General features: G+C 43.1%; 2 protein-coding genes across 10 annotated transcripts; one reads left to right on the top strand and one right to left on the bottom strand.

The window, feature by feature from the left end:
* The first annotated feature begins 912 nt into the window (after positions 1–912).
* LOC117751269 (putative E3 ubiquitin-protein ligase UBR7) lies at positions 913–5,412 on the top strand. Its single transcript, XM_034563005.1, has 11 exons — positions 913–1,148; positions 1,409–1,542; positions 1,647–1,707; positions 1,795–1,890; positions 2,014–2,067; positions 2,163–2,268; positions 2,373–2,617; positions 4,028–4,222; positions 4,375–4,531; positions 4,642–4,703; positions 4,875–5,412. The coding sequence occupies exons 1-11, from the start codon at positions 1,032–1,034 to the stop codon at positions 4,956–4,958; spliced, it is 1,311 nt and encodes a 436-aa protein (XP_034418896.1). The 5' UTR covers positions 913–1,031; the 3' UTR covers positions 4,959–5,412.
* A 29-nt stretch (positions 5,413–5,441) lies between these two features.
* btbd7 (BTB (POZ) domain containing 7) lies at positions 5,442–24,868 on the bottom strand. Of its 9 annotated transcripts, none has more exons than XM_034562998.1 (12): positions 24,524–24,868; positions 22,874–23,000; positions 19,394–19,611; positions 16,488–17,621; positions 11,917–12,125; positions 11,298–11,373; positions 10,681–10,841; positions 10,441–10,584; positions 9,834–10,023; positions 9,505–9,683; positions 8,866–9,270; positions 5,442–8,713 (listed from the first exon to the last, which is right to left on the bottom strand). In XM_034562998.1, the coding sequence occupies exons 3-12, from the start codon at positions 19,473–19,475 to the stop codon at positions 7,925–7,927; spliced, it is 3,369 nt and encodes a 1,122-aa protein (XP_034418889.1). In that variant the 5' UTR covers positions 19,476–19,611; positions 22,874–23,000; positions 24,524–24,868; the 3' UTR covers positions 5,442–7,924. The 9 variants fall into 9 exon arrangements, with proteins under 9 accessions (XP_034418889.1, XP_034418888.1, XP_034418890.1 ...); XM_034562997.1 differs by having other exon boundaries at positions 22,874–22,964; XM_034562999.1 differs by having other exon boundaries at positions 22,874–22,942.
* Positions 24,869–26,565: the final 1,697 nt, after the last annotated feature.

Below are 26,565 nucleotides of genomic sequence, written 5' to 3'. Positions count from 1 at the left end.
TAAAAGCAACCGGGATGCGGTCAAAGAAGTTCAGCAGCTTCCCTATTTGACTGTCAACCCAACCAACACGACAGACATAAACAATGAAGAAAAGCAAAACGCGGATGAGTGGTTTGTGAACTTCAGTGAGCACAAGGAACTGACCTTCTATTTGTGGGCATGTTGTAGCTTGCAATGCCCTTTTCAGCGCAGCAATGAACGCATAGTTTAGGCCCAAACAGAGAAACATATCACAGTGGCGCCATCTATTGGAAACCCACTGCAACCTACAGTATTTACATTTGTTAAATACTTTTTTCACGTACATACGCGCGCGCGCGTGCATACGCACGCACGCACTAAGTGTGATCGATCCAAAATAATTCGAAGACACCGAATCACTTCTTGAAAACGAAATATCAAAACATTTTTTTTAAATGTACACAATGTGAGAAACCACCGATTTCCAGTCCATCTCCTCACTTCAGTCTCCCACAAGGACAGGTATGTCTCATCGTTAAACCTTAAAAAGCAGACCTTGAAAAGCCTCTTTGTTTATTTTCAGTGATGTTTAGTTAATTTCCCTCCAAAACATGAATGGATTTCCCTTATTGTAAATATACACTGTAATTCCCCCTCAAAATGTATATTTCTTAAATGTCTAGTGTAATTTGTTTCTATTGCTATATATATTCCTATCCATATAACGTTACTGTAAATAATTCCACCATGGCCACCTGCAGTTTGTGTCTGTTACAATACAATACAGACACATCATTTTATTTAAGCCAATTACATGCAACCCTTGTATTAAGCCGATCCTTGAATTCTTGATAATATCACTTCCTTGAACTAAAACCACTAACGCTATTGATTGAATTGCAAAACATTGAAAGATTGTTTATTGTTAATCAGTAACGTCGCCTTACGTCACTTCCTCCACGTGGTCTCGGCACCAAACTATCCATCGACTCCCGCCCGGAACAGTCGTTTGTCAACACAGTCGTGCAGCTGAGCGTGCCTTTGTGTTCTCTTCACCCTCTTTTACCAGAATGGCAGCAAATATAAACGACTCGGACACGGACGATATTCCTTCCAGCGCGGAGGAGCTCGAGAGAGCTTTGTGTGTGTTGGCTGGAAGCGACCCAGAAAACTGCTCTTATTCTCGGGTAAGAAAAAGCTCCTTCTGCAGCTCTTTAGATTCAGTGTTGTGTGTTAAGTGCGACTGTGTGTGTCACAAGTGAGGTCTTTGTAGCTTCTGAGGGGCGTTCACTAGTGAAACTGTGAAATTATAGTTATTGTTCTGATATCACTGCAGTATTTCTAATGAGCCAATATAAAATTACCACTACAGTCCTTATTAGAGGGGGTATGTCATCAATAGTATGTATAATGTTGTATATTTATACTTCCTGTGTTATTGTTACAGGGCTATGCAAAGAGACAGGCTGTATTTGCATGCAACACCTGCACTCCAAATGTTGCAGAACCTGCTGGGGTTTGTTTGGCCTGTGCCAATAAATGCCATGATGGACATGATATCTTTGAACTGTACACCAAAAGGTATTTTTGATTGAGTTGTTTGTGTGTGATGTGAACTGATCATACAAATTCAGCCCTACAGTTTGTCATATACTTTTCATAACTAACCTTATTTTCTCATGTAGAAACTTTCGCTGCGACTGTGGAAATGGCAAGTTTGGGGAATTCAAGTGCCTGCTAATTCCCGTGAGTCCTCTGGTTTTATAATGATTTCTAATTGAATCATGCTCTATGTTCTTAATGCTGAAGTTATTCCATGTTGTGTATTCACAGGCCAAAGATGAGGACAACGTTAGAAATCACTACAATCACAACTTCAATGGCTGCTACTGCTCGTGTGACCGGCCGTACCCAGACACAGACGATCAGGTTTTCCTTTCATTTATTTTTATATCTCTGAACTCTCATGTATTTCAGATTAAATTGATACAATGTACTGTTTATATCATGTCATTGTGACTACACAAAACTCCTTTTTTAATTACCCAATAGGCCAACGATGAGATGATTCAGTGTGTCAGCTGTGAGGATTGGTTTCATAGCAGGGTAAGCATAAGTCATGTTGATCAAATTACATTTGTGAGAACTTCTTTTATTCAAATTTGTATTCATTACGTAGTCAATCTGTTTGTCGCTGATAGCACTTGGGCTGCACTACAGTGGACCCTGAGGAGCTGCAAGAGATGATATGTGAGGCCTGCATGAACAAGGTCCCTGTCTTGTGGACGTATGCTGCTCACTTTGCAGGTAATTAATAATCTTGAGCTGCGGTAAGCAAATACAAACTCACGTGACTTTGCAAACATTTAAAAGTCAGAGATCAATTTTTGCATTTGTCTTTCCCTTTTAAGTTTCCCTTGTGACCAGCGTCAGTCCTCCTGAGGAGGAGGAGGAGGAGGAGAAGAAAAAGGAGGAGGAGGAGGAGGAGGAGGAGGAGGAGGTGGTGGCGACGACGACGACGACGACGGCGGCGGAGGAGGAGGAGGAGGCAGAAGAGGCAGAAGAAGAAGTCGGAGCAGGAAAGGAAGAAGCCTCTGAGCTCAGTCAAAGTGGGGATGAGAAACCATCCACCAGTGCTGAGCACACAAAGCCGCAGGTGAGAACCCGTATTCAGGAGACCGTCTGCCTCTGTTTCTATGTTTGCTTGGAGGGTTTGTCTTATTAAGAGCAAAAACAGAAAAAAGGGAGTTAAAGTGAACAAGAAGACCTACTAGCACCTAATCTGTTCAAACCAATTAATTTGGCGATTTGACAATTCCCACGTTAACCACATGCAAACGTTCTTGTCATCTGACAACTTAAAACAGTTTCATGATCAGAGATTTGATGCATTGATAATATAAAGCTATATCCAGAAAATTGGTTTTGATTACATTTAACGATTATCATTGGCTGATGTTTGGTTTTCTGGCATTTCCACATTAAGTGCGAAGGTGAAATATGAGCTTTCCCAGTTGCAGAATTAATGGACATTTGTAATGACTAAAGCTCCCATATGACGCAGCATACTTCAAAAGAACAAAACAAATTTGACGTCAAATGGGAGAAACATAAACAGTTTCTATTGTTACTTTTCCATTAATGGTTTTAGCTGTATTTTCCTTCAACTGTGCTCATGGTAGATTAAGAAAAGTAATTAGAATTTTTAAGAAAGCATCCCTTTCCCCCAAATTCATTAAAGTTACTAACTCGATGTCCATTTCATTCTCTAAAGCGGTAATGGCAGGTCTGTTTGTATCTCTTTTCTCAGAGGGCCCTACTTGTGATTTCTCCCAGGAAATATCGCCACAGACACCCAGTTTTTAATATTGCAAATACAAGGGTTTTCCTCAGTGGGCCATAGGCTCATTCACCATGGTGTTTACCATCAAATTACAATCGTTGAGATTATGACTTTCAAACTTGTCTTGGACCTATATTGTATATGCACAAATCAATTAAAGTAGGACATATTGAAAGGTTTGCATTTAAAGGGAAAAACTTGAGCGATGTGGGTATCTGTATCCATGTGGACAGATGTTTCCTACCTATGGAGTGTTTGACTGTTTACCTGTTTACGTATACCCTCCTCCATAATTTGGAAGCCCTCTACAGCTGTGTGTGACTTCATGTGGAACATCACAGTATTTGAGTGCTCACTGTGTCCAGTCCCTTGGTGGCAGCTGGTGTTTTTAGTTGCCACAAGATGGGGCTGGAGGGTAATGAGCAGATTATAGAGCAGGCTCCTGTTATCGTGCTTTTCCCTCTGGGTAATTAGGGGAGAAATGACCCATGAGGCACTGCTTCCCCTGCACTGGAGTCAGCTTTGGCCAGGCTTCACAGGGCAGCTTACTGTAAACTGGTGATTTTCATCACCCAATCATCTCGTCGTGTCAGTCGCCTTGAGACTTCTCGGGATGAGTCTGCAGTGCTGTGAGCCGAGATATTTTACAAAGCCCAGGTGATTTCAGTCACTCCTCCTGCCAGTAACACAGCAACTCACACCGTCCTGTCATTTGTATCTTAGGAAGTGGCAAACGGGAGTTCCCCTTGCAAACGGACCCACGAGGAAATGTCAGGCAGCCCTGCAAAGGCCGTGTCCCAAACCTTTGTCTGCAGGCTGAAGGAGCTGCAAGCCAAGGGGCTGGAGAGGCGGAGACAGGGAGCGGTGTTCTGGCCTTACAGCTGGCGTGCCGAGCTCTGCACCTGCATGAGCTGCAAGGTAGGCCACAAATGCTACCGCTCAGATTATGTGGGTTTTAACAAAGGGCACAAGAAAGTTACTTTGCAGGTGTTGGCTCTACATGAGTCTGATGTACTTAAGCTTCTCTCCTTAATGAACGTTTGTCAACTGTGTGCTGCGTTGTTGCACAGAGGGTCTATGTGGCTGACGAGGTGCAGTTTCTTATGGATCAGTCAGACACCATTCTGGCCTATGAGAACAAAGGCTTGGATGAGCCGTTTGGGCAGCACCCGTTGATGGCACTGACAAACTCCATGGACCGTGTACATCAGCTGGAGGTCATTTACGGTGAGCGCGGGGAAGATGTGGGGTCAGTTTCCCTCCAAGGATGTAATCATGCAAAGGGCAATCTACGGACGAGGCGATTGATCGAGACTAATCACGTGTTCCTCCCTCAGGATTCAACGAGCTGACGACCTCGATCACTGCGTTTTTAGACCAGTGTGTTGCTGAAGGAAAGGTAAGATATTGATACCCAAGTGCAAATATTAGACTGACCCATTAGTATTCATGTTTTCACCCTTAGGAAAGTGTGCAAATGTTTGTCTCCCCCCCCCCCCCCCCAAAATCATGTTTGGTGGACATTTTTTTAATTTCTCTAAATCTCAAACAATTCCCTCCTGTCTATCAGACAGTCACAGTTGAAGCTGTACATGAGTTCTTCGAGGAGCTGCGGGCCAGAAAGAGGCAAAGGACCAATGCAGCATACCAGTAACGAGGAGGCCATGCTGCTTTCATATGCCTGGTTTATATGGTGCTTTGTATGAACGTGACTTAGATTAACCTTTTTGTTGAATAAATGGGCTTCTTGCTGCAACCAATGTGATCCTAAAGCGCAAAGTGTACCAACTTGTTACTTTTCAAGTGAAGGAGTGAGATTGTTCGGGTAAGTGTTTCGTGTCCGATTGTTTTTATTGATGTATAATAATGCCTTAACGCTAAAGCTCCAAATGAATGTGACTTGAAACATTTCAGCACGGTATGATTTAAATTGTTACATTGCTACAATGTTATGTACATCACATGAACATGTCCAGTTTGTAATTATGACCGAGTTAAATACCAGTGTGTTTAAATTCTTTGGTGGGGACTAGTTAAGTCAAACTTGTGATGTGAACAAATACTGTTTTAAATGGATTCAGGTTCCAAATAAAGTTATCACATTTCTAGTGCACAAAACAACCGAACTGAGATCAAATTAATTCCATAATATCAAACCAGTTTATTTTGAGGATGCCCAAGTTGACCACTGTTATGCACCTTTTGAGGCGACAGTAGAAAAATAGATTCAGTGAAACTAAATGCAACTTAATATCAATCTACAAACATGTTTTCTATAATACCATACAAGTACAAAGTACTTGTTATAATTCAACACAAGCAATCACACATTTCAGATGGTTCAATTCCAAAAGGTGCTAAATAACACTATGTACACAAAACGAGCTACATGAGATTTCAAAGGACTGTTTGATGCAGGCTGGTAAGCTGGTAGAAAAAAGCTTGCATAGACATCAAAGTCACTTCTCCAATAAAAGCCCAGCCGCAGGCGGGGGAAGGCACTGACTTCTCTACAGCAAAGAGCAAAACAAGGACTTTTATTCAATGGATCATTGTCTCGGAAAATAAAACAACTACCCAACATGAACATGGAGGAATCTGGAGTTTTGCATTTTTTCCCCATGAAGCAACGTAGATGGAAAAAATATTGTTCTGCTTGGCAACTTCATCACTGCTAAGCAGAGAGCTAATAATATCTTCAGATCCTCTACATATTCATGTTACTTTAAAAGTAAAGAATAGGGAAGAAAAGAAACATCTCTACAAACATTGTAATCCACACCACCTAGAACATTGAACAGACTGCCCTAATGCGTAACATTTAGGAACAAAGTAGATTGAGACACAATCTTTATGTTTTATACCACACATTCTTAGTGAGATTTCATGACAAAGACAAGTACACAGTGTTGTCCACTACAGTAAAAACTCAAACCTTCAACAACCACTAAAATGTGATAGTAACCATTAGAAATGTGTCAGAATGGCGCTCAATTCATTATATACAATTTCATTGGAGATGAGCCAGCGATTGCCAACCTTTCTTCAATAGAAGATTCCTTTTGTTCAAAATTAATTTGTTCCTTTTGCCTTCAGCTAATATACCGGTGGCTCCTACAGTGCAATGATACTGGTATGTGAGGTTGTATGCCAGCTGTTGGCTGTAACAGGCTTGTATGTGTACTTGCATGGTGCTGGAGCTACAGCTGTTGCAGCTCTTAAACAGTATATTTAAATCATATCAACGCTGACTATGCAGGTCCACAATCTCGCATGGGGTGATGTGATGGAGGCCTGATGTATATACATGTTAGCATTCAGGTAAGGGGTAGTTAATGTGTCCAAAGTAAACAGAACAGTCAAATAAGCAATTAACAGGAGCGATATGACATCATACTTAATTGAACAAAGGTAGCTAAAACTGAATATTCCAAGCACTGGTTAAGGCTTTAGATTTGATTACTTAATGCTATTGGCGTAAAAACAGAACAGGAGGCTCTAGCTCGCTGACCATCACACTTTGTGGCAAAGACTGGTTAACTCATCAGACTCTGATATGTACAGAGAGCTGACTAAAGATGGGAGTGTACAGTACTGAGATTGTCTCTACACAACTGTGTGTATCAAAGTTATCCTCGCGCACACACACACCTGTTTCAGCTGAAAGACCAACGAACCCCGAGTACTCCTTCTGATCACTGTACGTCAGTTGCCATGGCACCCCTATATTTTTCACTGTATTCTAGTGATGAGCCTGCTCGTGCTCCTTCCTGCCACCCCTAGCCCTCTGAAAACACCAGGCGTCTGCCTCCAAGCTAGACACTCAAAGCATGTAATAGGTAAACCCTGACACAATTATCAGACTGGGTAAAAGAAGAATGACAAACTCTGATGACCTACTTCCTGTCAGATCCAGTTCCTGCTTTGTGTGACCAAGTCTTGGCCCTTTAACTCAAGTGGGTTGCTATAGGCATGCTACAGGAAAAATTGAAATACAAATAATGGGGGGGGGAAAGAATCCAGTCAGATGTATTTACATATGATTTTATCACAACACTCTCTCTCCCAAACGGTATACCATTGTTAGCTTGTGTAAATTGAGATTCCTATCCCACCATCTACCCATTCAATTCTAAAACAATCGAGAGACAACAGAGCTTATGAATGTAATCTTTGTTGAACTGTCAGTTCATAACTGAGCTACATCTAGTGTTGTGACCTCCCCATGCAGGACTCACACAGCATAGAGCGAAACCCTTTCTTTACAATCAAACTCAAGAGAGCAATCGGTCCTAGTAGAGCCTGAGTCATCCTCTAAACCAGCAGGACGAGGCAGACTTGCAGCGATCAATTACTACAAGCAGACAGTTAACCTACAGCTCTTACTCATTCCATACTCTGACTGTGTGATGGATAGCACAGTGTGAAAGAGGTAGGACAAAAGGACAGATCCAATAAATAGCAACCATCGACCACCCCTTTACCCTGCGTCTCTCAATCAAACACACACACACACACGCACGCACACACACACATTTAGTGCTTTGCCATCCATTGTGATGGACAGCCACTCATCATGCTTTCCCTTTTCCTAACTCAACCCCTGGTCCTCAAATGGGGTTAAAGTGCAGATTTCTTATAAGGGTAGTCAGGCTTGCTGGGTGACCTGCGGTCTCTGGCGATCTCCTCGCTGACACTGTTCCTGTGAGGTTGCTGGAGGGACCCCGGGCCCAATGATTCCCCAGCTAGAACCATTTCCTCCGGAGCTTCTCTAGGTCCTGTGTGCCTCTCCTCATAGTTGTCCATGTTTCCACTGGGAGGCCGTAAATGTCCTAAGCCATGAGTCAAATCTGTCTCATTTGATCGCCCCCTTGGGATTTGTCCCATCCTAGGTTGGGCCCCAGAAGGGCTGGCAAGGACTCCATCATGCCTCTGAGAGGTCATATTAAGGACATCAAGACGTAGTGGGTCTGGGGCAGTCCGTCCCTGCTGGCGGCCCTGGGACTGAGATTCAGAAATGTAGGGAGGTGGATAACAGCTGGAGGGAGTGCAGCTGTGGCTGTAGAGGTCTGGTCCTGCAAAGGATGGTAGAGGGTGAGCGGAGGTCGGGGTTGCAGGTCGACAGGAGAAGTCATACAGGTCAGGGAATTCGGCTTGAGCCTCCAGCGTGGGTTCAGGAGCATGTCTCTTGCATGAATGGCCATGTCCAGGACCGTGGCCATGGCCATGTCCATGTCCGTGGCGGGCAGAAGGGCAGGGCCCATGGGGCAGATGGTGGCCTGAGGGTCCCACTGAGCCGTGAGGGCCTTCCCTGTCCAACTCTGCCATGTGCTGCTCCCTCAGGGACATGACAGAGACACCCAATGCAATGTCAGGCATGAACTCCCTCATAACAGGCTCCATGCTCATCTGCACCGGAAAACAGATACAAATGTGTGACGTTACCTGACAATTTAGAAACTGATGATCCCACGCAAAAACCATGCAGCGGAAACAAAATCGTAGCACAAGGACTCTAGGAAGTAACACACACACACACACACACACACACACACACTCACCGCTTGCTGGTCAGAAAGCAAAGCTCGGCCCATAGCCTGCGGGTTGGTGCAGTCTGGGGGCTGGGGCCTGGGCACAGAGGAGTAGTCCGAGCTGCCATGCTTAGCAGCTGCATGGCGCTGGATCAGGGTGCGGTTGCAGGGATAGGAGAAGGAACGGGTAGGGGTTGGCATGGGCACACGAGGACGCCAGGCACCCTTGAGCTGAGCATGGCTGGGTGTGGCAGGGGGGTGGTATGGGGGAGGTGGAGGAGGTAGGGGAGGGTGAAAGCCAACTACCCCTTCTAGCTCTGTGAACATGCTATCCATGGCTGGGCTGCTGTTTACCCGACACCGACCCACCTGGCGTAGAGCCAGAATTGGACTCTCATCTCCAAACCGTTCATCAGGGAAGAACTTGTACGGGTTCTGAAAACACAAAAACAAAACACAAGATATAGAAATCTTTGTCCATTGTGGTGCTGACAAAGCTTTTTTCAGATTGTCCTTAAGATTTATCTGCCTGGGGTAGTTTAAGGTCTGTATCTGCTGCATTACTGAGGTCTGTCCGTATCCTCAGCACAACCGTCCCCGTTAGTGTCACAGCCATAGCCATCTCATCACCTCTCAAACCCCTCGGAACAAACTCTGCTTTCTACGAACCTGCAGTAGCTCAGTGGCTCCGTCTGCCAGACCAAACTCCCTCAGCACCCGCAGCTGCAGCTCGTAGCTGACGGTGGCACCTTCACCACAGTTAAGGGCATACGCTCTCTGGACCTGTTCTGTGTGTCTCAGTTCCTGCAGCCTCCGGATCATCTCCTTTACCACAGACAGCTGAGGCACTGAAAGATGCACACAATCCGAACACATACATTGAGGGATGCTTTACTTTTTGATACTAGCATCATATTTAAAGGGTACTTCGTTTGGATACTTGGCGACATGAGCACCAGTTTCTGTTACTATCTGGTCATTTCTAAAGTAATTCTTACCTGGAATTTCATTGGCCACAACCGATGGAGCTGTGGTTGAGTTGCTTGCCATTTGCTGGTGGTTGATCATGTGACAGCACTGAGGCACAGCGTTGTTGACCATGTAGAGTGTGTCTGGGACATTTGACATGCGCACTAATCGCAAACGCACCAAGTCTGTCTGCTCCACCATCATTTCATCAAGCACAGACTAAGGAGCAGGTGGACGAGAGAGGGCAAGTTAGACCACAACTTCTAAGAAATAAGACTCATATGTGCAACTCAAGGTCACAAGAGGGTTTTCAAATTAGTTCCATTTAATAATGACTCTCTCTGGGTTAGTGAAAGGTTCATAAATATTCATGGCCCTGGTAAGCCATATAAGTTATTAGGAAACGTGTGCAAATGGACATAAAATGAATTTCAGTCAAGTGATGGCCGCAGCTAATAAAAACATTGAGTATGCATGGCAACTGGGCATGGATGATTTTTCGCATCTGAGCTATAAACTGGTCCACAAATGTCCCCTCTTCACAGAGCCTCTACTCTTTGATGTTAGTTAAAAAAGGACAAAAATAATCCACTGCTTCCTGCATTGTCTGAATTATCAGTAGTGAATGAGCCTTACCTTAGCCTCCTCCACATAAGGAGAGAAAAGGCGGGGACGCACATAGATGCCAGCGTTCTTCTGCCGTAACCAGGCATTTGCTTTTCCCCCCTCAGCTGTGGGCAGCATGTCTGAGGGAGGGGTGCTTATCAGACCTCTTTTAAGCTGTGAACAGGGGTGAAGAATGTGGATCAATGTTTAGTCTATGAAGGTCACCATGACTCAGGTGCACGCCGGAAAAAGTAGACGGGCAGTACTGACCGCGTCAGCGAGGACGTCACTGTTGGGAGGTAAGATGTGCTCAGTTCGGATAAAGGGCAGGAGGGGAGACAGGATCTCCTTTAACTCCTCCACATCCAGGTCCCTCCTTTTCACTCCCCTCTTGTTTACACTGTGGGCTGTGCCGCTCAAAAGATTTGGTTCTGGGTAAATAAGAACAGGAGCAGCCATTAGCAGCTTTAATATATAATGCATATAACCGTGACTATTTATTAAACTATGATTTGGCGTTTAATGATCGGAAGTCAACATGCTGGCTATTTTTCACATTGTTCAGGACAGTTTGATTTAACAAATTATGAATATTGCATTGGCTTCCTGTGTGGCTCAGCTTCCTAAGAGCAGGTTGCCGGCCCATACAATATGACTAACGACCTTGAAAATACATTCTCTAGAAAACAATTGCTTACTAGGTCAGAGCACATAATGTCATGACCAATCACTATCAGGTCACATTTTTTTTTTTTTTTTTTTAGGGTAAAGTTTGGTGCCTTTCAGTAATGCTTTTAAGTGTATTTGGAGGCTCTGGTAAGTGGGTAATTTCCTCAGAGCCATTAGGGGGGCTGCTCAGAGGGTAATTATAGAGTGTATTATCTTACCCCTGTCTGCCATCCTCTTAATAAGCTGCTGCTCGCCCCACTTAACAACATACTTGAGAATGTCCTGTTCACTCGCCTGTAAATGAGACCAAGGCACAGAGAAAACGAGAGAGAGACAGGGAGAACGAAAGACAGAAAAGTATTATTAGGACAAGGTTAGATATTATTGAGAACAAAACTGGGAAGCTGTTAAATGAGGATGAGGTGTAAATGCAATATGTTTAGGCGGTGTCCCAGCAAAGCTCAGGCCTGGTTGGTTTGTTTGTGGAGTTGGATTTCAACACCTCAACCATCTGGTCTAATGCTCGAGTAGCTTGGCAGTGCACATGACAGCTCAGCTTTGATTAGGTTCTTGGTTTGAAGGTATTTCCCTTCAGGGAACAGTGTTACTCATCTCTGTAGACCCCGAGTGTCGTCTGTGTTTGTGTGTGTGCATAGTTTGTGAGTGACACAGATAATGTGTTAATGTATCTCTGTGTTTACTGTATTCTTTTACCAAGCAGTAGTCATTGTGAACATGTCAGTCACCCATTACTGAAAGTTCACGCTTCACCTCCAAACTGTGAGATCTCATTAAGGGTGACAGATTGACAGATGAAGCAATGTTCGGTTTCCTTACCTGAAGGTAATCAGACTGAATTGCACAGAGAAGGTGCTCCTTGCCAAGCTCGTAGAGAACATCTGAAGTGACAACCTGACTGAATTCCTCACAGAGGAAGTGCATGGCCTGCCTGTGGACCCACTTGGAGCCATACGGCTGGGAGCTCCACTTCAGAATGGGGACGAGTGAGTCCAGAGACAGGCTTTCCACAACAATGTCCTCACAGCCTGGGAGAGCCAATAAAATAGATAAGCAATTTACATCTTGATATTCAAGCCTGTGTATATATGGGCACAAATGTATAATAATAAAAAAATAGCATTACAATAAAAGCTTAAAGAAAAGAAATACAATAATTGAAAAGTTATTGGAATACAAGTGGTAATTCTGCAGCCGCTGCCAGACCATCAGTAGTTTTGACTTGTATTCACTGACCCAGGGAGTCTCCCTCTACTAGCCCCCACATCCTCCTCGCTGCGTTTCCTAAATCAGAGCACATACCAGAACAGCAGGCAGTGGTTTAACTCTGTAACACACCAACCCACATAAATGCCTTTGATACCTTGATGTGTTTCAGTCTCAAGCTGCCCCCTCTTACCGTGATAAGTAAACACAGCAGCCTGAGGAAATGTGCTGCCAGTGCACTTTGTGTACGCACTTTGCAATAGCGTACACACTTGTGTGCATAATTCAAAAATGCATTAAAAAGCCACAGAAAGCTTTGTGAATTATGTACCTGCTGCTCTAGCCATAACATTATTTTCTTTAAAAAAAGGACGTCTTTTTGAAAATTCAGCCTATTAGGGCACGCTAACTTACACTTACTCTTAAGAAGGATACATTTAAGCAGAATTAAACTCCCTAACATCCACTCAATTTAACATGTGATTGGCTAGGTCATGCTATCAATACCAAACCCTAACACGCCTTGTTTTCAGCCTTTCTCTTATAAATATTGTTGAATACAAAATGGACATCCATCGAGATAAAGCCAGACTGACTGACGTCCAGTTAGAGCTGCTCTGAACTGTAACACAAGCTTGCCAACTTCCTCATTCCAGGCCGTCCTGTCCATCAGCTCATAGTTGGGCTAGTAGCAACGCTCCACGGGGAAATGCTTCTCTTATCTTGAAGTAGAGGATCTAAGCTGCCTTTCCGCCCCCAAACCACCACTTTGAACATACACTCTAGGAAACTGGACACCAGACTTGAGAGGGATGGCTCCAGCAATGCTTTTGAATACGAGGCTTCATATCGGTCCAAGCACAACTCATTTAAGGTACATTTTTAAGATGAACACATACACATGTCGGCAATCATGTACGTGCACATACATGCATGGATTCACAAAGGTATGATGCATTTCCCCTTTTGGTCGTCTTAAAGTTGTTATGGCAAGTTAGCAGAATGCAAAGCAGACACCCGCAGTGTTTTAAAACCAAGGGTGGAACTCCTGCATTGTTAAGAAGACAGATGAAGTTGAAATGTGGACCCAGGCACTTTGTTTTATAGCAGCTAAAAAAAAAGCCAGACTGGAAAAGGGAATGGATTCACAACATCTGTCTCCACCACTCGTCCTCTAGAAAGTGCTTTTGCACACGTCAATCTTTCACCTTTGCCCTCTCTGAAAAACACACACACACACACACACACACACACACACACACACACACACACACACACACACACACACACACACACACACACACACACACACACACACACACACACACACACACACACACACACACACACACACACACACACACACACACACACACACACACACACACACACACACACACACACACACACACACACACACACACACACACACACACACACACACACACACACACACACACACACACACACACACACACACACACACACACACACACACACACACGTTCTGGGTTAGCCCATTAAAATTCACAGCGACAGCCGGCCTTTTAAAATGCAGCACTTTTATTATGAGCTAGAGATTATAATCAGCATTATATCTAATACTAACCCGCCTCCCCATCTCTCCATGGGTGGTATACCACATTCACTGGAGACGAGTCGACTGGCAAGAATATAACAGGAAAGCAAGAGCAGCGACAGCCAGCTTTACACTACACTAACTTTGGAGGACGTATGCATTTTGTCTTGCTGTTAATATTTGGAGCTCCTTGTTTATGGAGCGCAGAGTCTCCAAAGCCACTTAAATCATCAACAGCACTCAATGGCCTGTAAACAAGCCTGTGGATGTAAATCATGTCCGATGATCACTCAAGGACTGGGACTAAAGTCGGCACACTCCAAACACAAGACAGGGCACTGAAAGCACTGGTCAGTCAGTGAGCATGGAGAGAGAGGAAGTACCACAGTGCACAAGCTGAACCCACAACAACTGGTTCTCATCTCTGCGGTGCACTTAAAAAATTAATACGGCTTTTAATATTGGTATTGCTATTTGAGTGAGATGGAGTCATAAAGGGATACACATCTTGAGAATTAATCAGGAAGAATGACAGCAAGATCTGCTCCACAAAAAAACTCCATAAGCCAAAACTTCACACAGCCAGACAGTAGCCGTCGAGGAGCACACAAGGGGGCCGACCGTGTGACAGATGAGAGGGCTCTCCATATGAAAACCCTGACATAAGCCTCTCTGCTGCCTCATGACGAGATATGGCAACTGCTGAAGTGGTGGGGTGGACACAGACCAATTATTCTCATTTCATAATCAACTCACAGATGCCACTTGGAGTTTGAAGGATTTTAATTAAATGTGGACATCTCCAAAAAAGCTTAATGGCAGGTTGCAAAATAGAAAAAAAGAGGTTACTTATAAAATAAATGCCCAATGACTCCAGGTCAACCTAAACCATCTCACCAAATTCCACATTGTGGTTTCATGGGAACTGATTAGAGCGGTGCAGCACTGTGGGAGACGGAGGAGAGGGGATAAAAATACCCTCAAGTAAGGGCTTGATGAGAGGGGGGATGGGAAAGGAGAGGAGGTGATGGTGTGTGGGGATGACACTATTTGGCTGCTCGTCAGCTTAAGCTGCCAGTGTGACCCTGAGAGTGACACTAGAGCTTGAGGGTGGGAGGTGGTGTCTAACCAGCTGAGTGTCTGGTGTTAGTGTACAGTGCTATTGAGATCACTGCAGGGGTCTTACAAAAAAAGTGAGATGTTTGGCCCCTTAGTCAATACAGACAATTCAGCAGCTGCCCATAACTAATCATGTGGTATTGTAAGATTCTATACAAGCATATTTACTATTGTAGAGTTTATTGGATTCAAACCAAGTATTATAAATACATGCGTTAGCATCACCAAAGCCTTCCTGAAAGTTCTGAGATTTTCAACTAACAGCGTTCGTAAAACATAAGCACAAAAAAGTCAGAGCACTCTGGTTGGTGCAGTGCTTTTTTGCTCTCACTCCTCAGAAGCAATTGAACAAGATGCTGGCGATCACAAAAAAAAATAACACTAAATGGACATTTAGCCTCACAATACAATCCTTTAAGCTACAGGATTTTCAGCTTGACCGAAGTGTTGAGAATACATTGAATAGCACAGTAACTTGAAACATGAACATAATAGTGTTATGACTTCATCACACAGCATGGGGCAGTGGAGATATATACAGGACTAATGCAGTACTTGTTGTGCAAATAAATAAAAAAAGACTTCTACAAGTATTGCAATTTGCAAAGGTTATTCTGATTTTTGTTAGGTGTGTTAGAACCTGCACAACGCTCAGATGAGAGTGACAAAGTGACTGGCTCATGTCATGTCAAACCAGGGCTTTAACCTTTGCCATGTTAGTAGGGTCATTCTGAAACAGTGGCAAGAGTCAGAAACAGTGTCATCAGGGTAAAGATAGACTAGTGACGACGTAGACGACCAGAGACTAAGTGTTGGTAGAGGTTCTGATGCGCCGCATGTATGAAAAAGGGGCAGCGGGTAAGTTGTCTGCCCCGGGAGATGCAAACAAATGGAGAGTCAGACACATTATATGAATGCATGAAGGGAGAAATTTAAGTAGGCCTGAGTCATGCACGGACATAATTTACAAAAAAAAATCCAACTCGTATTACTTTATCCACAGAGATCAACACTATAATTAGTGGACTGACAAATTAACCTTTTAATTCCAGGTAAAGACTATTACACTACATAAATCACAGTTTAAAAACAAGTTGTCAAAGCTGCTAACTCAACTGAGACTCATATAGTCAGTACGACACACTATTAAGAAATCAAACCACACTAAATTGTTTGGCAGACTTTGCTCAAAAGTAAAATAAAACAGTACAGTATTTTTAAGTTACACTGAAATGTTATATAGCAGGACAAACATATGAGAGAGAAAATACATGCACTGATGCATAACAAATGTATGACGTTAATGGTTAAAAGGTCAATCTAATAATATGTCTTCATGTAAATTGAAGGTCATTTTACCCAGCCATACTCACAAGCACCACCAAGTATGGACAACGTGGCTTTAGTCTATTTAGAACAAAATCTTTATCTTGTCAGGTACTGTTAACTTGTGTGTATGTGCAATGTAAATATAATTATGACTCACCTTGCGCAAGCATACTGAACTCCAAGAATAGAGCGATGTGGTACAGCTCCATTGCCTCCTCAGTGCGTGTGCTCGCTCCCCGGCCCCCAGACACCAGGGCTTGCACCTCACCAAGGCTGCCCGCTGAGGGGCTGCCCCGCAGCACCAGCCCAAGCTCCACCACATCTGTGTACATGCAGTGGAGAATAACCTGCACATATTTCCGTGGGATAATGGACTCATCCAGCACTATGCGGGTTGGTGTCTGCAATGTGCGCTCTGTCATTTCCTCTCCTGTGCGGATGCGCCTCTGCAAAAGGTTCCTAAAGAAAGGAGAACGTGCCGAGAGGATAGCTTTATGAGCCCTAAGGTCCTCGTCCGGGGTCCCGGGGCCTGCTGAGCACACTGTTGGTGCTGCAGCCACAGCCCCTCGCTCATTACAGCTTTCTATCATCTCAGAGTCTGAGGAGAAGCTGAGCAGGGCGTCGTAGTAACACATGTAGTCAAACAGGCCCTTCATATCAGCCTCCAGGGAGTTGGGTGTACCAAACTCCTCACTGAGTTGCACCAGTACATCCACGTTTTGCAGCCTGGTATCCTCCGCCCCGCCCACTCCAAACTCCCCAGTGTACAGGTAGTGAAGTAAGGCAGAGAACATGGGTACATCAATGCCAGCTGTCTCAATGTCCATGAGAACCTCTGCTCCATAGCCAGGGGATGTTGACAGCAGAGTCTTGAAAAAGGGGCAGCGGGCAGCCAGGATGGCCCGGTGAGCTGGGAAGCAAGTACCTTGGAAGATGAGGTCCACATCTGTGCAGTACTTGTGCTGGTAGAGGGCAGCCAGATCCCGCTGCAGGCTGGGTGCTTCAGCACGTGCGAGGCTGGCTTGGAAGCTTAGCTCCTTGAGTGCTGCTGTGCCCTCATATTCCTCCACCAGAGCGTTTGTGTCACGGACGTCCCACCCTGACAAAAGCTCCCGCATCTGCCGCGCATGATCTGCTGAGCGGCTGGACTTCCTCCTTTTGATGAACCTCCGTTTGAGGGTCGCCAGACCGAGGCTCTTCTTCTTCCTGTCTGTGGGCCGCTCATGGCCGTGCTCCAAACTGTATAGCTTTGACTCCCAGCCATATCCGTGCTGCGAGAAGGATGAGGTCCCTGGAATAAACCCACATCGCAGGTTAGCTTTTAATTTAGTTTAAACAATCTGAAAGTGTAACACATTCTGGATTTAAAGTAAGACACCTCTTTTTAAATAGCTCATTGTGTTCTGATGAGACATACTTCATAACCCCAACACAATCTGGAAGCACAATCCGTCTCTAGCACCCCTGTGGTGTGGGCAGCTCCGTCAGGCTAAATACACACTACCCTGACCCAGCTACCAAAGCATTTGGATCTAATTCAGCAGCAGAAAAAAACCTGACAGAATACCATTATGTTGTTTTGTTTTAGATCAAACTATGGTTCATCACAGACTGAGAACCAATTAGCTCAATGAGGACTTTGTCCTGCTTTGTACTTTTCACTTAATTTGGGCCCATTCACATACGGGCCCAATCAATTACACTAAATAGCAGTCATGTTTGGCTTGAGAGACAGGACTCGTACGTCAGAGGAAGCGCTGCCAAGGAGATCCCCTCTTCCTGCCCTTCTCTCAGCATCCATCAATGTGACCCAAATAGTAATCATCCACTGAGTCATCCGTGGCCCAGGCCAGCTCAACCAAGCAACTGCTGAGTTTAGCATAAACCTCATGGTATCAAGGGCTAGAGAGATCATTTGGCTCCTTAAACAATACTTTCACTTTGAAGAAAAAAAAAAAAGAAAACTCAAGGTCATTTAGAAAGTGAAGTAAATAATGTTTTTTGCTATTGAGAGATGTATTTAAAATGTATATCTGAAGCAGTTGTCCAAACCCTCTGGTACTGAGGGCTGCATTGAAAGATTTACGGCCCATATGCCAAAAAGACTCTCACAGTTGATAATTTAGGAGTATCAGCTAAGTCTCCTAACATGCCTCATAATAAACAGTTAACTCCAAGAACCTATACAAATCTGTGAATCTGTAAATATAAGCAATACAAAGTGACCTCATACACCTCTGTGCATACAAGTAACACACACACACACACACAAACAATACCACCTGCATGTTAAACTTGTATTTATTGCATGCAGGCACACAACTAGACAGAAATAAGCTATCTTACAACAATGCTTTCTGACAATGACATCAACAGTTCTGAAATTGAAACAAAAGCAAAAGGTCTCAGACTGTACATGTCATGTCTTTCAGCAGAACAATGTGACAGTCTAACAAGCAGCTGGTCACAGGGACAACAATCATTCAGTCTAATAGCCAGCAGCCTGATAATTATCACACCACAAGCACATAAAAACAACCAAGCTAAGAAGAGCAAGACTGCAATGCTAGTATTTCTTTTTTGGTGGAAGATACTTTTAAACTCAGACAGCAGAACACTTCATGTGATTTTGGTTAACCACCCACATTGGACACAACTTTACTTGCATATCTGCCTCTCAGAATACTTCATAAAAGCCATATGGCAGGGAAAAGTAGGTGCATTGTTCTTTTAATGTATTTGGGTCAGTTCAACAGATCTCATGCACACATATCTACCTCTTGCCTCATTAGTTGTCATGAAATGGAATCTAAAGTGTGAGTTTGGCCATGCTAGACCCCCATTTTGTTTGGAGCATGGGTGCACACTGCCAAAGCCAGTTCAGGAGTACGGTTTTAATACTTCTTTTCAGACGAGTGGGAACAGGTTCAGGTTTTTCCACTATCAGTTCATCTAACAGTTAGATCTTATCATTTGCTGACTGAAAAAGCAGAATCATCGATCAGAGCTGACTTTGTGTTAACAGTGCAACCGATGACAACACTCACAACACAAAACACCTACCTATAAATGTTTGCTGTGCCTGTGAATTTCCCCCTATGCGTGGGGAGCATGAGTGTGGATAGCTGGATCCATTAGCACCCATCCTCACTTCTCTTCACTTGCTATTTGGGGGTCCCCCCTCCTGCTGAGTCATTCTGCTCAGACAACGTATATTCCTCTCAATCCTCAGTCGTGATTCAGGCACGGATCCTCAGAGCCCCGGGCCCAGCCTGCCATACCTGGAGGGAGGAAGATGGAAGAGGGTGGAAAGAACAGTTAGACAGATGTTTAAGTCAAAGAGTGAATGCTTTTTAAAACATCTGACAGGGATTGCAACATGATGAGTTTGGACTGTTTGGACTCTGTTAAAGATAATGAATGGCCAGGGGCCTTGGTGTTAAGGAAGCGGAACAGAGGGACATCTATTACTATCTATTACACTGTTTCAGCCACATTGATTAATGTGCAATCATGAATCATAGATTCCTTTGCCACTTTACAGGCCTGAAATGCTACAAATTGTGATTTTGAGGTCTTTATCTGAAGACTGCGTGTACAGGCTTCTATCTATAATCTTCATTGGTGACTTAGGTTAACAGAGACTTCCTCTGGTCGGTCCTCAGAAAACTGACTGGCAGTCAACAACAAATCAAATGCAGATGTAGAGTGATATTCAGAGGAACGTACAACTCACTCAGCCGTTGCACATGTTGCCAATTTTAGTAGTTTTGACATTTTTAGTCTAATGAATCATTTGAATGGTTTTCCAGTTCAGTGTGGATATGTCCACACAGAGTACAATTATACTAGAATTTTAGTGACAACTCATTCACCTAAGTCAAATCAATAACAGCAAGACCCTTAAACTTAAATTACTGGCACAGGATGTGCCTGCGTGCGGCGCGTGAATGGTTAGTTTGAGTCCCGATGGGCAGGTGGCACCTTGCATGGTAGCTCCTGCCATCAGTGTATGAATGGGTGAGAATGGATAGATGACGACATGTAGTTCAAGCGCTTTGAGTTGTCGGAAGACGAGAAATAAACGCTACCCCAGTACAAATCCATTTACTAAGTTGTTATTAAGCATACCCATAACCAGACGATTATTAATTACAAGACAAGTATATCTCACTTCATTTCGACAAACATTAAAAAAATATATTTCTATGATTTTCCAAAATAGAGGGACAGCGTCTCAATTTTCTATGGCACTTACATTACGGTTACCGTTGCATAAATATGCCCCTTTATAAACATTATTAAGTGACTTAGATATGTAATTCTAATTGCTCTTGCATTTAAATAACTCAATATAAAAAGTAATATGTATACATTTCTTCTCTAGTTAATGCAAGACTGAGAACTATAGTGTGATGGAAGATCCGTTTCATTTCAGCCTGCTAGTTGTTACTGCCTACTATACCAATAAATCATTGTGTCTGCCCCTTTAGAGCAGCACTCTACAGCCTCCCAAGGGTTCAAGGGAAAACCACAGGCTGTTACTCCACACAGGCACACAAATATTTACCAAGCAGTCACACTGGAGCACTCCAATAAAAATGTTGGTTGATCTTTATTTCATTAGACTGCTTTAAATAAGCTCCATCTTCACAGGGAATTCATTTGGACAAAATTAGAAATTGAATATGAATATGGAGGAGAGCGGAGGCAGCCATTGAGCTACCTACCGTCTTGTTTATAAAAGGGGGCGGGGGTCCTCAAGGAGCACCGCAGAGGCAGAATAAAACAAAGCAACCAACACATCAATTGAACAACACACTGACTCCCAACTAGGACGACGTTAACGCATTCAAATGAGTGAACCAAATTTAACTTAGTAGCAGTGCAGAATTTCTCAAAGCAAAAATTAAGACAGCTATTTCCTTGAGAACTGACTCGCACTGTTCAACATTAGGACTCTCTGCCATAATCTCTCAACGTTAAGAGACGTCAAGCAGTTTTGACTGAAACAGCGTGCTGCTCTGTTGTGTTCAGGCTGGGAGCAGAGGAGGGCAGGGCCACAGAGGAAGGCTGGGGGGAAGCAGACGCCGGCCAAGCTGGACTATACGCCCCTAATGAGAGGTGACAGGAGACACTCCCTGCCCCCACCTATCTCTTTCTACATACAGAGACATATGTACCCTTTCAAACTGCTGCTCACCTTGCCTCAGTCGCTTGGATCATTTTATTTAATTTAAAAGCAGACACTTGCAGAGGGTTAAAAGACAGAACCCCAGCCTGCCACAGAACATTACCATACAAAACTGCTTGGCACGAGAACAGGACCGATGTATTATTCAAATGTCAGTCACGGCACCTTATCAATCATGTATGTGGATGTCCTCATCACTGCTATAGAAAAGGGAACCGGTAGGTATCTGGATCTTCTTGCCTGTCTGCAACGCCAAATCTCAAGAGCCTGTTCTTATTATTTCAAAGCAGGTTTTTACAACTCATCCACTTAACCAACGCTCTACTAATGAAACACACAGGCAACATTTTAAATCAAAAGCGACAGCAGCAATGAAGCTAGGACAGCATGACAAGACTTCAACAGTTGAATGCGATGTGAAGAATTACTTGGGCAGTGTAGCAAATGATTGAGAAACTTATGTTCCATGACTTTTTTTGGTAATTTTATAACACTTTGAATCTAAAGACTTAGACTGCTTTGTTCAAATGGCACAAAGACACCTGGGTGCTGTGCTCTTCATTGGTCCCAGTGTGAATCCTATGAATTAAATGATAAAATCACCACCGTTTGACAGTAATCTTTGTTAGGTTGAATGACACAGCCCCTAATCTTCTAAAGCGGAGCAATCACTGTGCCAGTATCACAGTCAGGCCTGAATGTCAGGGCAACCACTGTAGAAATACTGAAACACATTCCCCAAACACGTCCATGTCTAGAATGATACAGTAGCTGCAAAATTCTCTAAATGTGTCAAAGCTTACAAAAACACATCAATACCATTTCTTCAATATGAAATGTGTATTAGTCTATTGCTGGCATGTTATCTCATGAAGTCGTAGAGATAATTTAATTTCTTGACTCGCATACAACGGAAAAAAGAAAGATGCAGGCCTCGTCCAACTGATTTAAAAAAACAATCCAAATACGTCAACTAATCCCTTGTAATTTGAAAATAACAAAAACGTTTTGCGGACACAGAAGCTGTTAAATGACCTGTATGGAGACTTGGAGATTGTGCTTTGTTAAACAAGCACAGCTTCAGACAGTAATTATAGACCGTTTGACTCTTTGGATATTTGATACAATCAGAGGTGCTCAAAAAACATCATAATAAGCAATGCAGCGGTTGAGCTGAAACCAGAACTTTCTAACAGTGACCTCTACGGTATTGATGCGTCTGTGTGCATCTCACACCAAGATGAGCAAATGGAATATGGACCGCAGCTCTCTTTAAATAATAAACATGTCGTATTTTGTCTGAAATGATAGCAGAGAGAGAAGATTTAGTGGCAGAGAAGACTGCTTACCTCGGCAGTGTTTCTGCCAATCAGGTCAATCAGTATAGAAGTTAATCAGGCCATTCGACTGATTACAGACTGTCAGGAGAGCAACAGGAAACTACAGGAATCAGAACAGGCGAGAAACAGCAACACACTGACATGACAGAGATAGATAGAGTAAACAAAAGTCCTCACAATGATGACTCATGGTGGGTAGTCTCTAGATAAGCCCGTCAACCAACAATATGGGCCGTAGTGCTGCATATTTAGCATTTTGCAGACTATGTTGTGAAATGATTATAATTGTTTTTGCTCTGGAGGCCATCACACACAAATGTAGTTATTAAGATAGTTCATCAGCATCAATAAGTTATTTTGTTTAGATCTTTAGGTAAAGATATGAGGTTACCTAGAATGATAAAGAATGAACGGGTGAATAACAGGCTCTCGGCCAGCTGGCAAAACAACTGAACAAGGCCATCTATACAATCAAGAAATGTTAAGTGTGTAAAGACTATGCAAACACAACCTGGCAGTCAACCTCGAGCAAATGAAAGGCGGCCTAGGAAACAATAAGTGCTTATTTTAAGTGAGTTGTCACTGCTCCTCATTCTCAACCCGACAGCCGAGGGTAAACAGCATTCAGGCCAAAGTCCGGCTCTTTCAGTAACTTCAGTCACGGACTTCTGAGCATGTAACTTCAATAATTACATGGCATTAGTGGCCAGGAGCACTGACACAAATTCTTAACCTGGTGAAATGACAAACTTAAATGCTGAGGAGAGCAGTGAATGCACTTTTCTGAATGAAAAAAAACAGAAAGATACACACAGGTTGTCTTTCAGAGGAAGGCAGGGTGTAAACAATGCTGTGTCGAACCAGTATTTCATTGGGATTACCACAGGATTATGTGCATATGGCTCTTCACCACTTAAATAGGTGGTGGTACCAACACATATAAAATACATTGTTAGAGAAACCCCCACGAGAAGCAATACAAATAACATCCTTGGGAAAATGAGAAAGGGCATCTATTAGAGATCTCCAAATATTTATGCTGCAGGAAAGTACTATATGACTTTGGTACACCAATGAACCCTCATCCACAAGTAGCCTATAGGTTACAATATACGATGCCATATGTTGCCACAGTATACAAACTATTACAAATACCGTTATCTGACACATAGGCAATGAACAGCAACATGTAGGTTGACCCCCAAAGTTAAAATCCAAATTCATCCCGAACTTTTCTACCGATATAAACTCCCCAAAACGGAAGAAGAACCCCCCCTCCTCTGTAATCGGTGTATAAAGAAATCAATCATTTGCAATGGCTTTGTTAGCCTTACGTTAACGCGGAGCTATTGTTGCTCTTTGGGCTATTGGTGGCTATTGCTGCTCAGCGGAAGCTCAGGTTAAAAGTGTTTGTAAGAGCATAAAACCAAGAGAGTGGTTTCTCAGACGATACAAATGGTAAGTAATGTCCAAACATTCAGCGACAGCCTGGCGAGGGGAGTCACATTCACCACAGCCCTGTAATTAGTAGCATATCCTCGGAGGCTAGGGTAAGCTATCTCCGCTCTGTCGCTTTGACTTCAACGTTACCCCTCGGAAACAGACATGCACTTGGAGCAGGATGCAACTGTTGAAAAGCAAGCGCTCACAATTATTTACCAGAAAGTGGAGAGCTTCGTGGACATTATATTAATTCGTAGCACCTCGTAGTTTAGACAGTACTCCAACACAAGTTGTCCTGGCAGGCAGGCAGAGAGAGAGAAAAAAAATGCAGCTCAACACCTTCTTTTTTCCAACTCTGCTCATTACGCACGGCTCGACGTCAAGGTCCACATTTGATCCCTAATATGCGATCATTTCCACTTGCGTCGACTTTCCGGCAAATTTCCAGCATTTATCTGGACTCTAAACTAAACCAACACCGTTTATATTCTCGGTTCGGTCCGACATTTCCCCATAGTAGCACGACGCCTTGTTGGGTGGTTGTTATGGCCTATCCCAACGATAACCGTTTCAAGGTAAGCAGATTGGTATACCGAGTTTCCGGTTGGCACCTTCAAAATAAAACAATAGAATATTACATTCTTTTCATTTGTAGAATCAAATATATATCTGATAAAAGCCGTTTCAATTACATGTTCATGTATTATTTATTGAAAATCATTTCAATGAAGAGCGAATGGAAAATCGCGAAAATACTGTTCACATTAGATCATGTTAGCGTGTCTGCACCGTTGTCGCTCTTTTATTTTGAAAGCGAAATAACCTAATTTATTGTATTTTTCTAGCTTGACAGGTTCTCAATACTTTACACCGACTGGCCAAGAGGCCCATCAGTACTCCGAGCAATTTGTGCAATTATACAGTTGCTATCGCCCTCTAGTGTTTTTTTGTTGCAGTGGGGATTATGAGGGCTGCATGCCATCAACATCATAGATGAGATTATCATCTAAGAGAATGTCAGTAATTTGATAAAGAGGGCCAAATAACTAGTTGCAATAATTACTGAAGTTAATTAAGTATTATTTATAACTTGTATGTCCTTCATAGGGTCTGCTGCGTGGGGTTACTAGGATGTAACGTTAGGCTATAACACACATTTAGGCCATTCAAATTGACCGTATATCTAAGCTGTAAAATCTAATCCATAAACCTACCTTAAGCAGCTAGGCGAAGCCCATTACACTGTTTGAATTGGTATGATATATTTTGTAATTGCCTCTGATAATATCTTTGCAGATTTTGCCCAGTTTTTGCAATGTCTCATTGCATATATTCCAATATTTTGATTAATTGTCAACTCAAGTCTCAGGTATCTCTAGGAACTTGGTCCACATTAGTTGTTAAAAAATTTTTTTTGAAGAAACGTTATTGTTGTTGACTAATTTAGATACGTCTCTGTCTCAAAATAAAAGTACTTTTAATAATTTATTCTAATGTAGAATCCCTGTTAGACAATACAGAGTTGATTTTATTCAGTTACTTTTACAGTCTCACGGAGAAGGCTAAATTGGTTATCTTGATGAGAAGTTGATCTGTATGTTTACATGAGTGTCTTTGGAAGTAACTCCTCCCAGGGAATTAGATGAAAGTAGTGACTATCTGTTAGCATCTCACAGGATATGAGAAGACATTTCACAGAAACATAGCATTTTCCAATGACTCTGTGAGCAGAAAGATGTTCTCCCTTTTTAGACCCACGCTGGCCTGGTCTAGGTTGACGAAAACCATTCAGCAAAATCACAGGTCAACCATCTACAGCAAGCCGCCAAAGGAAAAGATTGGACCCGTGGTAAGAATATTTGTATTAGTCGTTGTCTGGTAGAAGTTGAATGGACAGACATCCCATGTCTTTTGACTCTAAAGATATGTACTGCAAAAGCAGGGTTGTGTATACCTGTACTAACTGGGTGCTTAACTATAATTAATACAAATGATAAGGACCATGTTGGCACACACAAAGTGCAACACTCTTGGGAAGTCCGTATCTGTGATACTTCACTGTATTTCCCCTAATGTGAGGAATTCAAGCGAACTGTTTTCCCCAGTCCGTAGAGTGGGAGAGATGTTTTATTCATTTGTTATCCATAAGTCAGTTTGAAGCTCTGGCCTCCGTAAAGGCATCCTACGAATGGAACTGCAACATAGCGGCTGGTGTTTATGCCACTATAAATCTGTTGATCTGTCCTGAGGGACATACA

This window comes from Cyclopterus lumpus, chromosome 22, assembly GCF_009769545.1.
Source record: "Cyclopterus lumpus isolate fCycLum1 chromosome 22, fCycLum1.pri, whole genome shotgun sequence".
NCBI lineage: Eukaryota > Metazoa > Chordata > Actinopteri > Perciformes > Cyclopteridae > Cyclopterus > Cyclopterus lumpus.
This window is presented reverse-complemented; position numbering and strand designations above follow the sequence as displayed.